This window comes from Carcharhinus amblyrhynchos, chromosome 1 (genome assembly GCF_965287045.1).
Source record: "Carcharhinus amblyrhynchos chromosome 1, sCarAmb.v2.hapA, whole genome shotgun sequence".
Taxonomy (NCBI): domain Eukaryota; kingdom Metazoa; phylum Chordata; class Chondrichthyes; order Carcharhiniformes; family Carcharhinidae; genus Carcharhinus; species Carcharhinus amblyrhynchos.
In genome coordinates this window covers 109,289,429-109,304,502 of record NC_137324.1, presented here as the reverse complement: position 1 = coordinate 109,304,502, position 15,074 = coordinate 109,289,429, and the positions used below count along the sequence as shown (strand labels likewise).

Genomic DNA, 15,074 nt, shown 5'->3' with positions numbered 1-15,074 from the left:
TTATCCATTAATCCCTCTAACCTACACATCCCAGGACACTAAGGGGCAATTTTAGCACAGCCAATCAACCTAACCCGCACATCTTTGGACTGTGGGAGGAAACCAGAGCACCCGGAGGAAACCCACGCAGATACGAGGAGAATGTGCAAACTCCAAACAGACAGTGACCCGAGCCGAGAATTGAACGCAGGACCCTGGAGCTGTGAAGCAGCAGTGCTAACCACTGTGCTACTGTGCCGCCCATATGTATGCAGTATTATAATATCAAAATTTTCAGGACCCTTTTGAGTTTTCTTACAAGTAGGAGATAGGTCTGGCTAAATATCAAATATTTTGGAACTCCTATTTGTATTGTATTTTCAAATGGTGAATGTCCAAGGTTGCATGTAACATACTGATAGCCAACTTAAAAACATGCTGTCAAAGGAAGGGGCCAAGCAGCAGAAAAGTTGCCCATCGGTGGACTGATTGACATGCAACTGCCTGTTTACTGATCTTTGTTACTGCCTACCTAAATTAATTTTGCAATTAGATCACCAAGTAGGTGAAATCCATCTGAAGAAATCTGACATTTAGTTTTTTTCTGTTCTTCAACAGCTTGTACAATGAGGACAGAAATTTGCTTCGAATTAAAGAAAGGGAAAGGCGAAACCAAGAAATTCAGCTCGATAAAGAACCTTTCCTTGAAAATGCCCCTCTGTTTGGTGAGCCGTACAAGGTAAAGTGCAAAGCAGCTTAGACTCATTTGGCTTTAACCTTTTATAAATCCTGTATTTCACCACTCCGGGTGCCTGTTATAATCAGGATGCCTGCCCAAAGCTGGTAGGACTTCTTTTTTAAATTTGCAGCTTGGGTTTCCAATTTAACTGATGGGGCCTGATATGCGGTTTTAGTTGGAAGCCTGAGCAGTGACTAATTTTACATCAGGCCACACTGCTGGGAGGGTTTTTGGGACAGAAGAGGCCCAGGCAGCAGAATCATTTTTAAAAAAATGTTTTTAGGTGTCCTTGGGTGACTGAGGAAAAGCAAGGGGATACATCTTTGGGCTCTACAGGAAGCTCTGATCTCTGCCTTGCCACAGGCAGCCCACAAATTAAACTTCTACAGACTCTGTCCTGCAAGACCCCTGTTTCCAGTATCCAAATTTTCACTACCGTCTGCTGGCCCAGCAGTCAATCTGGCCAGTTTCGTGAAAGTCACTGAAAGAACATGTGGAACTGAGGCCTGATGGTTGAGACCGACCCTACTCCTGAAATCATTAGATGGTCCACCTACTTTTGAAACTCATGTGTATTGTCCCTCCTGTCCCATTTTAAAATGACCACCTCTGTGTCTGGAACAACATAAAATGCTGTTAGACATGCAGAGATTTTCCAGTATCTGTGGAGAGAGAATAGAGCCAAAGTTTTGAGTCTGGATTACCCTTTGTCAGAGCTGAGTCTGCAACAGTTGAAGCTCCGTAAAAGAGTTGTTGGTCTAATTTTTTGTTGGCATGCAAGAAAGTTTTAAACATAGAACAGCACAGGTACAGGCCCTTTGGCCCACAATGCTGTACCAGACATGATGCCAAATTAAACTAATCCCTTCTGCCTGTCCTTGGTCCACGTCCCTCTATTCCTTGCATTTTCATATGCTTATCTTAAAGCCCGTTAAATACTCCTATCGTACCTGCCTCCACCACCACCCTGGCAGTATATTCCAGGCACCTACCACCCTCTGTGTAAAAAAAAACTTGGCCATCACATCTTTGAACATTCCGCCTCTTACCTTAATGTACATGCTCCCTAGTATTAGACATTTCAACTCTGGGAAAAACATTCTGACTGTCACCCTATCAATGCCTCTCATAATTTATTAGACTTCTATCAGATCTGCAGAATTGTCTTCTGTACAAATTTTGGTTTAAAAAAGACTTCTTTGCAATTTTAAAAGGGCTCTTTTTATTTATAGAACTAAATTTCCAACAACCGTTCCTTACACTTTTGTAGAAAAAGAAAACGACATTTTGAACAATTGGGGCAACACTATCCATCTGCTCTCAAAGGCCGTAAAATTGACGGGAGGTGGGGGTTGATACACACCAAAGAAGTTAGTTGCATTAGAAGTGAAAGGATGGATATTAAAACTCTAGGTATAAATTTTGTTTTGGGATTATTGCACTGAGATATAAGTCTGAAAGATATTGGCAAAGTTTGTTGCTGCAAACTGGCCACTGAAGTTGCAAAATAATTCAGTTCATGCTAACTCACATCCAACACATCTTTCTGTCCAAATGAAATTGGAGCATGTGTTTTGAAACTAATAAAACTATAAGTTTAAGAAAATTCTGATCATGTTTAGAAACAACAATTAGTGCATGCAGGGAGACCATTTTATTTTTCTTGCATATTTGCTTCTACAGAAATGTCTGTGAACCATCATAGGATTCCTCTCAGGGTTGGAGTCATTTATTTTATCTGTTTTTGTGCAGACCAGTAAAGGGGATGAACTTTCCAGCCGTATTCAGAATATGCTGGGCAACTACGATGAGATGGAGGATTCAATAAGTAACAAGAGTCATCAGGAACTCTCTGTTGCACCCAAGGCGGCAGTCCCGTTGTCACAAGAAAAGAATGAGTGCTTGCGTGGTCCAAAAAGAAGTAATAGTTCACTGCAGCCTTCCTTTCACAGTGGCAACCCAAGGTCAATGGGACCTCGCAGCACAGCTTCGTCAACAGGTGACTGCTCTACACAAAAAAACACTGCACCGGTGGAACAGAACAGCCAAAGCTTCAGCCATAACACTAAAAGCTACAACTTATTTCATAACCGAAGCCAAAATAAGGACAACTGCGTGACTGGCCGACAAACTTGCAGCAGCCATCGTGGGAGGGATGACCAGCACGTGGATGCGGACAGTCGCGCCAAAGTCCAGTTATCCCATTTGCAACATTTTCAACCACTGTTACCATTGTCCTCACTTATACAGCCTCTGTCTCCCATAACACCATTATCCCCCTTACATTCCAGCGGGTTTACCAATTCCAAATTACAACAAAGTAGCAATAGTCACAACAAAGACTGTCCTCCAACAAAATCTCCTTGCGAACAGGACGTACACTCCGGTGATCCTGAGAACTTGTCGTCTGATCTGAATGTTCCTGTCCCCAGCCAACACGCATCTCAAACTTTCCCGCCGTCTTTACCATCCAAACCCAATATGATACAGCAAAAACCGACAGCCTATGTGAGGCCGATGGATGGGCAAGACCAAGCTCCCAGTAAATCCCCAGAACTAAAGCCTCCTACAGAGGATTACAGCCAGGAGCCATATGGAAATATAGCAGCGATGAAAGCAAGTACCAGGGCGAAGCTGTCCAAACTTAAAATTCCTTCACGGCCAGTTGAGGTGAGTGCATTTCAGTTCTGGCTGGGTGGTCCTCCTGTACTGAACTCGTTAGTGGCAACAGCTATTGGTACAGTGAGTTTTAGGTGTTTTTCTGGGGGATTCATGATCGAGTGGCATAAGCAGGCTTGGGATTTAAATGGTGGATTTAAAGCTGCAATTAAGTGATTAACAGCTTCGTGAATGCATGTTTTATGCCATCAGTTGTCAAAGTAAACTTGCTCGATTCCATCCACTTTAAACACCCCTTTTCAATACAAAATTCATTGTCCGGTTAGCTTAGCAAGACTGGAACCGTGGGCTTTGTTGTAATTGGCCCAGTAGAAAAGCAGTTTAAGATTTAGAACATGCCTGAACTCTCTCCTTTGTTTTTCCAGGCATTTTAGAAGTTGCTTAAAAATAAAGCAAATCTTTAGAATAGTGTCTTGAGTGAATAAACAGAGTTAATGTGAACAGTTGGGTGTTCTTCCCCTTGATAAAGAAATCCAAGAATCTTCTAAATTTATGGCACGGAAGGAAGCCATTTGATCTTCTGTGTCTATCTAATCCAATCCCAATTTCCAGCCCTTGGTCCCTAGCCTTTTCGGTTACAACACCTCAAGTGGAGATTCATGTAAATTTTGTTGTAAAAGTGTTGAGGATTTCTACCCCTGCCACCCTTGCAGGCAGTAAGTTCCAGATCCAGCCTCTGGGTGAAAATAAATTCTCTTCCCCTTTGCCTTTTAATCTTTTTATCAATTACTTTAAATCTATTCTCCTGGTTCTTATCCTCACTGCCGAGGGAAGAGATTCTTCATAACCACTCATGCCTTAGCCCCTTATAATTTTATACATCTCCCTTTTTAAACTTCAGTACATCCTTAGTGGTTCCTAGCACCATGTCTGTAACTAGAGAGGATTGGAAAATGATGATCGGAGTCTTTGCTATTTTCTCTCGTTTCCCTTCGTAGACTGGGATACATTTCAACTGGGCCTGGGCATTTTATCTGTTTTCAAAGATGAAAAGTTCCTTTAATATTTGTTCTTTCGCTGCTCGTTTTCTCCAATATTTTACAGGCCTCTTCCATAACCACAATGCAAGTATCACCCCCCCCCCCCCCCCCCCCCCCCCACCACCTTCCCCCACCACTGCAGACAAACCACATTCACCAACATGCCCCTATAAATGGTGGATTCTGAATTAGAAACATCAATGATAGAGGATTGTGTATTCTCTCTCTGGTAAGACACAAGCTGCAGTTTTAAAGCATCTTTAGTTAATTGAAAATGCATTTTCAAACTGATATCACACATGCCAGACACAATTGACTTGAAGTGATGAAAACGCATTCATGCCAGACACAGTCAGATCAAGAAACAAGTCCTAATTCTGACTTGAGTGGTTTTTTGATGCATATTATGAATGTGTACCTTAAGATCGACAATGTTCAGGACTGGCGTTCCCATTTGAATAATTTAATTAGTCTAGGGACTTGTTTCCAAGGACACAGGCAAGTTGTCCTCTTCTAAAATGCAAGTTCAATCCTTGTTTGAAAGATAGTTAGTTTTACGCAGAAATGAACTTGCATTTATATAGCACTTTTTATGCCCGCAATAAAGTCCCAAACAAATGGTTTTGGAAGTGTGCTATTATTAATTATTAATAATAATAATAATTATTATTATTAATGGCAAATGGAATTTAATGTTGGCAAGTGTGAGGTGGTCCACTTTGGTAGGAAAAATGGTAGGAAGGACTATTACTTACGAGGTGAAAAACTGCAGCAGGCGACGGTGCAGAGGGACCTCGGGGTCCTTGTGCATGAGTCGCAAAAACCCAGCTTGCAGGTGCAGCAGGTGGTCAGGAAGGCGAATGGGATGCTGGCCTTCATAGCGAGGGGGATTGAATATTATGTTCTTATGTTCTTATTATCCTTTAAATGGATGTAGCAGCCAGTTTGTGGGAAATAAAGCTCCACAAACAAACAGAATAATGAGTCATTAATCTATGTGTAGTGATTTTGATAGAGGGATAAATTTCAAAGAAAGACGTGCATTAAGTATGATGGATATTTGAAAGCACCTGCAGCTAATGAACTTTTGAAGTGAAATCACTGTTTAAGAGTAGGAAATGTGGAAGCTGCAAACATCGTTGTTGCAATGACCAGAGAGTCTAGTCTTATGATGTTGATTGAAGGATAAATATTGGCCTGGACACTGGGGAGAGAAAGCCATTGCTTTTCTTCAAAGTAGTTTCATGGGACATTTTAGGTCCACATGCAAAAGCAGACAGGGCCTCAGTACAACATCTCAACTAAAACATCTGATAGTGCAGCACTCCTTCAGTACTGCACTGATCAGTTGGTCATTATTTTTGTGCCCAATGCTGGAGTGGTATTAGAATTCTTTACCTTCTGATTCAGGCCCGATTGCTACCAACTGTGACGTGGCTGACACAATAAAAGGAGCACCATAGGATCTTTATTTTCCACCTGACAGGGGAGGTGGGGCCTTGCTTTAATGCTTCATTCCAAAGACATTGGCCAGGCTGCCAGAGAATTGCCCTGTCTTCCCAAGTAGTGCCAAAGGATCTTTTGCATCCACCAGAAGATGCAGCAAGGGCCTTGGTTTAATGGTTTATGAAAAGACTATGATAGAGGCATCATATCACTCTGAAACTTCAACCAAGATTAACACACTCAAACCCTCAAGTGAGTCTTGAACCCAAAGCAATCTGAGTGTTGAAGTGTGTGTTATTAACTGAATCACGCTGACATATGTCAAACTGCTGATCATCTAAAGAATATTGCTTGGAGAGGGTAGAAAGAACTGTGCCTTCACTCTAAACCTTGCTGCACTTAGCCAGAGAGTGTTTGATGTAGACACAGGGTAATTAGTTTGGAAAAGTTTTCTATTTTCCAGATGCTGAACCGTTGAGCATTAATAATGACCAAAAAAATTAGCTCGAAAATAATAACAGACACTGGTGCATCTGAACAAAGTGAGTGTGTGTGTGTGTGTGTGTGTGCGTGTGTGCGCCAGGCATATGGGACTATTGTGTACCATGCCTTCCTGAAATCATAAAATGTCTGCCATATCTCTTTTTTTTGATCGTGTGCTGGATGGAGGTAACATTCTAGCTGCTGACTTCCTTTTGAACTTTATTTTTACATAAACTTCATAGAGGCCTTAGGAAGTCAGGCTGGCTCTACAATATTACTGCTATTGATCATATAAAATTAGATATCGTATAGATTAAAAGACAGAAAATTTGATTCACAAGGAAGCTGAGTTGACTCTTGGACAAATGTGTGAAGTGTACAAGCGTTGATTAGAGATCGCCAAGCCCTGTGGATGTTGCCTTGCAAAGTTTAATTTTATAAATGGGTTCTGGTAACCTCTTCTAATGGTGCAGCCCATAAATGTGCATGTTAGGGCTGCTGGGAAATGTGGAAATATGCTTGTTTAGATGTACTTTTTAAAAGGTGTGGGCATTGCTTGATAGGCCTACATTCATTGCCCATCCCTGATTGCCCTTGAGAAAGTGGTAGTGAGCTGCCTTCTTGAACTGCTGCAGTCCATGTGTTATTAGGGAAGGATTTCCAGAATTTTGACCCAGTGACAATGAAGGAATGGCGATATTTACAAGTCTGCGTGATGAATGATTTGGAGGGGATCTTCCCAGGTGATATCCATGTATCTGCTGCTCTTGTCCTTCTAGACGGTAGTAGCTATGGATTTGGAAGGTGCTGCCTAAGGATTCTTGATGAGTTCCTGCAGTGCATCTTGTAGATGGTATACACGGCTGCCACTATTTGTTGGAGTGAACAAATGTCTGTGAAAGGGATGCCAATCAAGCAGGCTGCTTTGTTCTGGCTGCAGGAAGGTCTGTAATTCATGGTTAAAACATGGTTAAGAGCAAAAATATTGCCGAGAGAAAAAATAATTTGGACTTCCCTTTTCAAAAATATTTTGTTTTAATTTTTTTTAAAATCAGTAATCATTTAATTTGAACCAGGGATCATTTTTGAGTTGGGAGTATTAACAGGATCCAGTGTGGGATTGATGAAGGGGAGATAGAATGCTGAATTATGGGCAGTTTCAAACCCCCTCTCTCCATTTCCAAATTGATGTGAAGCTTCCTGCATTGGCATTATATTGGTGATAACAAATAGTGCTAAGTTATTTGATGGTTACGGCGGTTGTTTTTGATCTAGCCTTATCCAGTAAAAGCTCAATATTTTTATTATTTAATCTCCATAGACTCAGTGTAGTCCTTCTTTACTCTCTTTAAAGATTAACTATATTAATTATCTAATAGAAACCACCTATCTTTTAAAATTTTGTTCTGTTGGATGCTAAAACAATTGGTAATGTTTCTGTTATTCACCCCAACCCAAGCCTTTTTTTTGGTAAAGTTGTATTTGAAATAACGAAAAGAGCAAGAAAAACTCAGCAGGTCTGGCAGCGCAGGTGGAGGGTGAAACAGAGTTAACATTTTGAGTCAGATATGACTCTTGGAACTAAATGAAGGTAGAAAAACCTTTCCTACTAACTATTTTCTATTTTTTATTTCATGCACAGTTGTAGGCCATTAAAACCCTTCAGCCTTTTCCACAGAATTCATACTTGGGCATTACTGACGAGGACAGCATTTGTTACTCGCTTCTAGTTGCTCCTGTGGCAAAGGTAAACTATTCCCCCTTGATCTGTCTGCCGCTTTTGACATAATAGACCATGTCATCCTTTCTAAAGCCTTTTCAAAGTTCTGCACCTGGACCTGCTGTCACTAGGTTCCATTCTTATTTCTCGAATCATAGCCACAGAGTATAATTTGCAAGGCTTCTCTTTCTGCTCCTGTATTCCAGTGCCTGCCTCCCCCTCCCAAAGGATCTATCCTGGGCCGCCTCCTACTTCTCATTTACATGTTATCCCTCAGTCACCTGAAAGCAGTGTTAGTTTTGCTTGTATGCTGATGACATCCAGCCCTACCTCACCACTACATGATTACTCCACTGTTGCTAATCAGGTGCTTATCTGACATTCAATATTGGATTAACAGAATTTTCCTTGAATTACCTGTAAGGAAGACCGAAATCATTGTTTTTGATCCCTGCTCCATACTCTTCCCTAGCTACAGATTCCATTCCTTTCCCCAGTGATAGTCTCAGACTAAACCAGGCTGTTTACAACTTTGGTTTCATGTTTGACACCCCCCTCCCTCCCCGGATGAGTTTTTGACCTCACGTTACAGATTACAATGTAAAGTTAAAGCACATGGGATGGCAGGTAATGCCTTGAGATGAATAGAAAGCTGGTTAGCAGATAGGAAACAAAGAGTTGGCATTAATGAGTCTCTTTCTGATTGGCAGTCAGTGACTAGTGGGGTTCCACATTGATCTGTGCTAGGACCCTAACTGTTCACATTATATATGAATGATTTGGAAGAGGGAACTGAATGTGTTTCCAAATTTGCAGATGACACAAAGTTGGATGGGGAAGTTGAGCTATGAGGAGGATGCAGAGATGTTTCAACGTGATTTGGACAGGCTGAATGTGTGAGCATGTGCATGGTAGATACTGTATAATGTGGATAAATGTGAGGTTATCCAATTTGGTAGCAGTAATAGGAAGACAGATTATCACTTGAATGAGTGTAAATTGAGAGAGGTGGATACTCAGCAAGACCTTTGGTGTCCTCGTGCATCAGTCGCTGTGCAGGCACAGCAGGCAATAATGAAGGCAAATGGTACGTTGGCCTTCATAGCAAGAGGATTTGAGTATAGGCATAGGGATGTTTTGTTCCAATTATATAGGGCATTGGTGAGGCCACACCTGGAGTATTGTGTGCAGTTTTGGTGTCCTGTTCTGGTGAAGGATGCCCTTGCTCTCGAGGGAGCACAGTGAAGGTTTATCAGACCGATTCCTGGGGTGGCAGGTCTGTCATATGCGGAGAGACTAAGTCGGCGAGAAGTCTATTCACTGGAGTTTAAAAGAGTGAGAGGGGATCTCAGAGAAACTTAAAAAATTCTAACAGGGTAGATTCAGAAAGAATTTTCCTGATGATGGGGGGAGACCAGAACCAGGGGTCATAGTTTGAGAAAAAGCGGTAAACGTTTTAGGAGAGATTTCTTCACTCAGAGTGGCGAATGAGTGGAATTCACTGCCACAGAATGAAGTTGAGGCCAAAACGTTGTCTGATTTTGAGAAGCAATCAGATAAAGTTGTAAAGGCTAAAGGGATCAAGGTACATGGGGAAGGGGGAGATCAGGATATTGAATTTGATCAGCTGTGATAAAAGTGAATGGTGGAGCAGGCTTGAATGGCCTTCTCCTGCTTTTAGTTTCTATGTTTCTATTTTTGCACCATCACTAAGACTGCGTACTTCCATCTTCGTAACTTCCTGTGCTGTCTGTCCTACATTAGCTCCGAGTTATAACGTCTTAATTCTTATCCTTGTTTTCAAATCCTACCATGGCCTCACTCCTCCCTACAATCTCTTACAGTCACACAACCCTCTGACATCTATGTTCATCTAATTTTGGATTTTTGAGCATCTCCAATTTTAATCAGTTCACCAGCGCTGGATGAGCCCTCAGTTGCCAAGGTCCTTGGTGCTGGAATTCTCTTCCTAAACCTCTCGATTTCACTTTCTTCCTTTAAGACACTCCTTAAAACTTGCCACTTTGACCAAGCACTTTGGAACATTCCATCACTAAGATGTTTTATAAATAAAAGTTGTTGGGCTTAGGTGACAATTAAGATTCAACCACACTGGTGTGGGACTGGAGTTACACATGGGACAGACTGGGTAAAAATAACTCCTTCCTAAAAGAATGCTGGTAAAATACTTGAATGATTATAATCTGCTATCAAAAATCTGGTAGCTTTTATGCTCATTTTTTTCAGCTTTGACGAACTTTTTAAACTGATAGGAAGGAAAAAAGCAATAAACAAGCTGCAATATACCCATCTTTTCATGATAATTGTGACATCCCAAAGCACTTCACTGCTAATGAAAAACTTCTGAATTGTAAACATTGTTGAAATACAGGCCAAGAAGGTTAAAAGCAAAACGTCAAAGCCACTAAAAAACAAAACCACTAAATTGCTGAGACATTAGTTCAAATGATTTCAGTTTTGATTCTTGCTCTGTGAGATTAAGTTCTATCAGATGGGATTGTTATCAAAATTGTTGAAGCCATTTGGGAGGGAGAGATCAGCCAGGGTTCTCATTGCTGATTTGCTCTCTGCTATGTTCGTGCACATGTGTGCATCACACTGGCTGATGGGCAGATTGGGCTTTGCATGATCCCAATACATGGTGAGTGGTTATCTGAGGAGGGAATACAATCAATTTAAAAATCTTCTCACCATGTTCAGATGTACACTGATATTTGCTAAACATGCAGGTAGTAATCCACGTGCTGCCACTGATTGCAGAAAGTCGAGGTATTAAGCCAGTCACATTTGGCTGAAGTGCAGAATTAGTTCCTGCCAGCCTGTCTGCATGAATAGTTCTACAAAGGTTGCACTGTATGCATCAAGGCAGCATGGAATGTGGAATTCTGGTCGAACCTGATACTGAAGTTGGGTATTTACCATCCCTTCCTTCAACTGTATATTTAACTATGAAGATTCAGTGGTAGAGAAAGTATTTGTCAACTAATAAACCAAAGAATTATGAATTAGATGCAGAAATATTAGCTTCTAAAGTCCATTGGATTTCTGCAAAACAATGCCATTAGTTGCATTCCATTATAATACACTTCTGTTTCTGAGTGGAGTAGATCCCTGAATTACTTCTGGCATTAATGTTGTCCATTCTTTTCCATTGATGTCTGAGGCCTTTGCTTTTTTACTGTACATGTTGAGGGTCAAAGTCAGCAAGCTGTTTGACTACAGGAGGCATGATGTTCATCCCAACTCTATATCTATATAACAGGAGTAACTGGCTAGCTTTCAGAACCAGGAACCCTGATGGCAGTTTCAAAGCACCCTCACTTCCACACAGATACTGTGTCAGTTGTACTGACGTTACCACCCCTCCAGCTGAGATAAACTAACACAGTGCAAGCTGGTGTTTGAACTTGGGATCTTCCTGATAAGTCAGGTTCAGGTTGGGCAAGGACTTTAGCAATTGTAACTGTACTATTCGTGGGTAATGATATACCAATCTTGTAAACAAAAATTGTGCAGGGTTGTGGTTAGCACTGCTGCCTCACAGCATCAAGGACCCAGGTTCGATTCCAGCCTTGGGTCAAACTGTGTGCAGTATTCTAACTGAAAGCTGCATTGTAAAGTCTCAGTGTAACTCTGGACTTGCATATCATTGAACTGGTTGGATATGTTCAATGTTCGGCTATCCTTTGCAATTGTATGTTGACTTGATATCAGAGTTACATAACTACCAGGCTGCTTTCATAACTGTCCTGCATTAATTTCATCTTTCGTTGTGCCTGTTCCTCTGGCCATTCTTGTTTCAACAAATAAAACTTAGCACGTGTCAGCATTAATTGCATTAGAAACTTAGAATCCCTTCAGTGCAGAAGGGGTCATTCAGCCAATTGAGTCTGTACTGACTCACTGACAGAATATTGTACCCAGGCCCTTTCCCCTTTCATTTCCTATTCATCTGCCCTATTGAACAACAGATCTAGATTATTTTGCAGAAGTTTAATTATAACCTTCTGTTCCTACAGCACTTACTACTTCCTTACTGATTGCATATTTATCAAACTTTGTACTTGGTTAGTTATTGGAGATGAGAAACAATAGGAATTGAGAATCTAAATCCTGAGGTAGTCTATTCAAAACTGACCCCTGCTCTGAAAAACCATTTGTAAGTTGTCTCCTATATCTTTTATCCAAATTCTTATCCTGTCCTACATTCTTTCCCGGACACCCATGGGTTTTAGGTTAATTGATAAGTGTCACATATGCGATTGGTGTAAAAAAGAAACATGCATAGAAAATAGAAGCAGGAGTAGACCATTTGAGCCTGCTGTGCCATTCATTATGATCATGGCTGATCATTAAACCAATACCTTGATCCTGTTAGCCCAAGAGCTATATCTAATTCCTCCTTGAAATCACACAACATTTTGGCCTTAACAACTTTCTGTGGTACTGAATTCCTTACATTCACCACCGTCCTGAGTGAAGAAATTTCTCCTGACCGGTCCTAAAAGGTTTACTGCTTAGCCTCAAACCATGATCCCCACCATCCAGAACAATCTTTCTGAATCTACCCTGTCTAATCCTGTTAGAACTTTATCATTTAATTTATAACATAATTTAAATCTAATTTAGACTTTAACTTTGAAGTTTAAATGAATAGCAGTGTAGAGACTCCACTAATTATTGTTTTCATAATTCCTTAAATGGAGGAGACGGGTAGAATCTTATGTTCCTAAATCCATACCCATTATCGTTCAGTACTATTCCAACCTGCCCCTTAGTACGTTTATTTAAGGCAATTTTTATTATTCTGAAGTGACATAAGGCTAATGGATCTCTAGGTATGTGTGTCAGCATTGGTCTCCTTTTTTATGGTGCAAGTACTACATTTGCTAGCCTTAAATTCTATGGAATCCATCCAGTACACAATGAATTTAATTTTAGTGTTGTAGGTGCTTGGGCAGACTTCCTTCCAGTCTTCAGCTGTCTAAAGGTGTAGGTTAACCTGGCCCAGAGACAATATGCTGGACTTTAGCCCTATTTAACTTAATCAGTGACTCCTCCTCACTGGTTTCCAAAGATCTGCGAAACTTATTGAATTGATATTTTCCTTCCTGGTGAACACTTCAGGAGTATAATTATTCACTAATTTAATTATATCCATTATCTTTGATTATTCCAATAATTTTAAAGTATCTAACTCCTGTCCACACTTGCAGTCATGTTATAAAAGCACATTTTATTATATTAATGTATTATGTTAATTTCTTGCTATATCTTGATTATAATATCTCGAACAATTTTAAAGATATTTTTATCTAAGATTTTGCCGCTTCCATTTTCCCATTAGACACGTGTAGTGCTCCATAACTTCATTCTTGTTCTCTATCTCCATTTTGGAGACTGCTTACTTGTCTCACATTTCATTTGTTTGTATGTACTTCCCTAGCTCCTGTGCATTTATACATTGTAGTTTTTAAAGATTTCAGATGTTGTCATACCTGATTCTCTGTCAATACTCCATGACATTTAATACTTTTAATTTGTGTCTCATGCCACTAAATTTTACTTCTTTTAAATGGGGCATAATGTTAGGGTTTGCAGTAGACCTCGGAGAGATTCAGGGTTGAACAGTAGGGCTTATTGGTAACACATAATGATAGACATATGTGCAAAATATAGCCCAAAGTAGTTCACTTCATGCTGATTTCTACTATGTTATACTGTTCTCTAGTCCCCCAACTGCTACAAAAATTTTGGTTTTTGATTCTTGATAGCAGGAGTCCCTGGAGAATCTAAGTTGATCACATGATGACCTCTAAAAGGCCCATTTGTTCTCACCAGTAGTTGTTGATCCAAGACTGAAGCCAAAATGCGAATTTACCCCAGTGATTTATTGATGATTGGATGTATCAAACTGTTTCTGATAGATTGTTTGGAACCTATTGATGCAATGTTTGGATTGCTTGAAGGAATTTATTATTAAAACAGTTGCCTGTCTAATTTCATCATCTATGCCACCCTTTTTCTTTTTTTCTATCCTCAGGATGTGTGACTTTGACATTATATTTTTAAAGCTCTAACCAGAGTGTACGGAGTGTATTTTTTTTCCTTTTCTCTGGAACAGAAAAGTTGGCATTTTCTTGCTTGAAGTGATCCAGTGTCGAATGCCTCACATCCCTTAGGCTATTGCCATTTTCAGTTTTTATTTTTAATTGATGTTAACTTGGGCTACATTTCAAGCTACTTCTGCAGCACTGCTTGTGTGTTGCCATTTTCTAAACCTGCAGGTGCTGACATGAACGATCTGTGTAACTGACCTCATAGTGACTCAGTGAACAACTGGTATCAAAGGATATTACTTTAGGACTTGGTGATGTGAATTATTAAGGGATGAGCAAGAGATCTTCTTATAATCTTTTGGTGTGGGAATTTAGCAAATCCATCTGCCTTTTGACAGATTTGTTGGGACATTAGATATATACTAGCAGCAGGAATAGGCCACTCAGCCCTTGGAGCCTGCTTCACCATTGAATAAGATCATGGTTGATCTGACTGTGACCTCCCGTCCTCCTATTTATCAGAATCTATCTACTTTTGCCTTGAACATCCAAAGACTCTGCTTCCATTGCCTTTTGAGGAAGAGATTTCCAAAGACTCACTACTCATGAGAAAAACTTTCTTCTCATCTGTCTTAAATGGGCAACCCCTTTATTTAGAAACACTGACCCTTAGTTCTAGATTCTCCCACAAGAAGAAACATTTTTCCAGAACCACCCTGTCAAGATCCCTCTGCTAAACCCCAGTGGATGCAAGACTAAAGAAAATACATAAATATGTATTTAATTACAATGTCTTCAAACTGTTTTCAAGTCTCCATATAAATACATACAAGTTCTGTTATAAATATGGAGGAGCAATTGGTGAACCTTGTAGACTTGTCATTATTCTAATTATGCCGATTACAATTTGACCATTTAAAAATAAATGCTTAAAAAAATTAAAACGGGTCTCGTTTTACCTTGATGTT

General features: G+C 40.2%; 1 protein-coding gene across 2 annotated transcripts in view; it reads left to right on the top strand.

Annotated features, from left to right (window-relative positions):
* The window catches only part of aff1 (AF4/FMR2 family, member 1), a 131,954-nt gene that overhangs the window by 51,348 nt on the left and 65,532 nt on the right, over positions 1-15,074 (top strand). For both annotated transcript variants that reach the window (XM_080190922.1, XM_080190913.1), the window contains exons 2-3: positions 598-718; positions 2,471-3,388. In XM_080190922.1, coding sequence (XP_080047048.1) covers positions 598-718; positions 2,471-3,388 — 1,039 coding nt within the window. The remainder of the gene's footprint in view (positions 1-597; positions 719-2,470; positions 3,389-15,074) is intronic.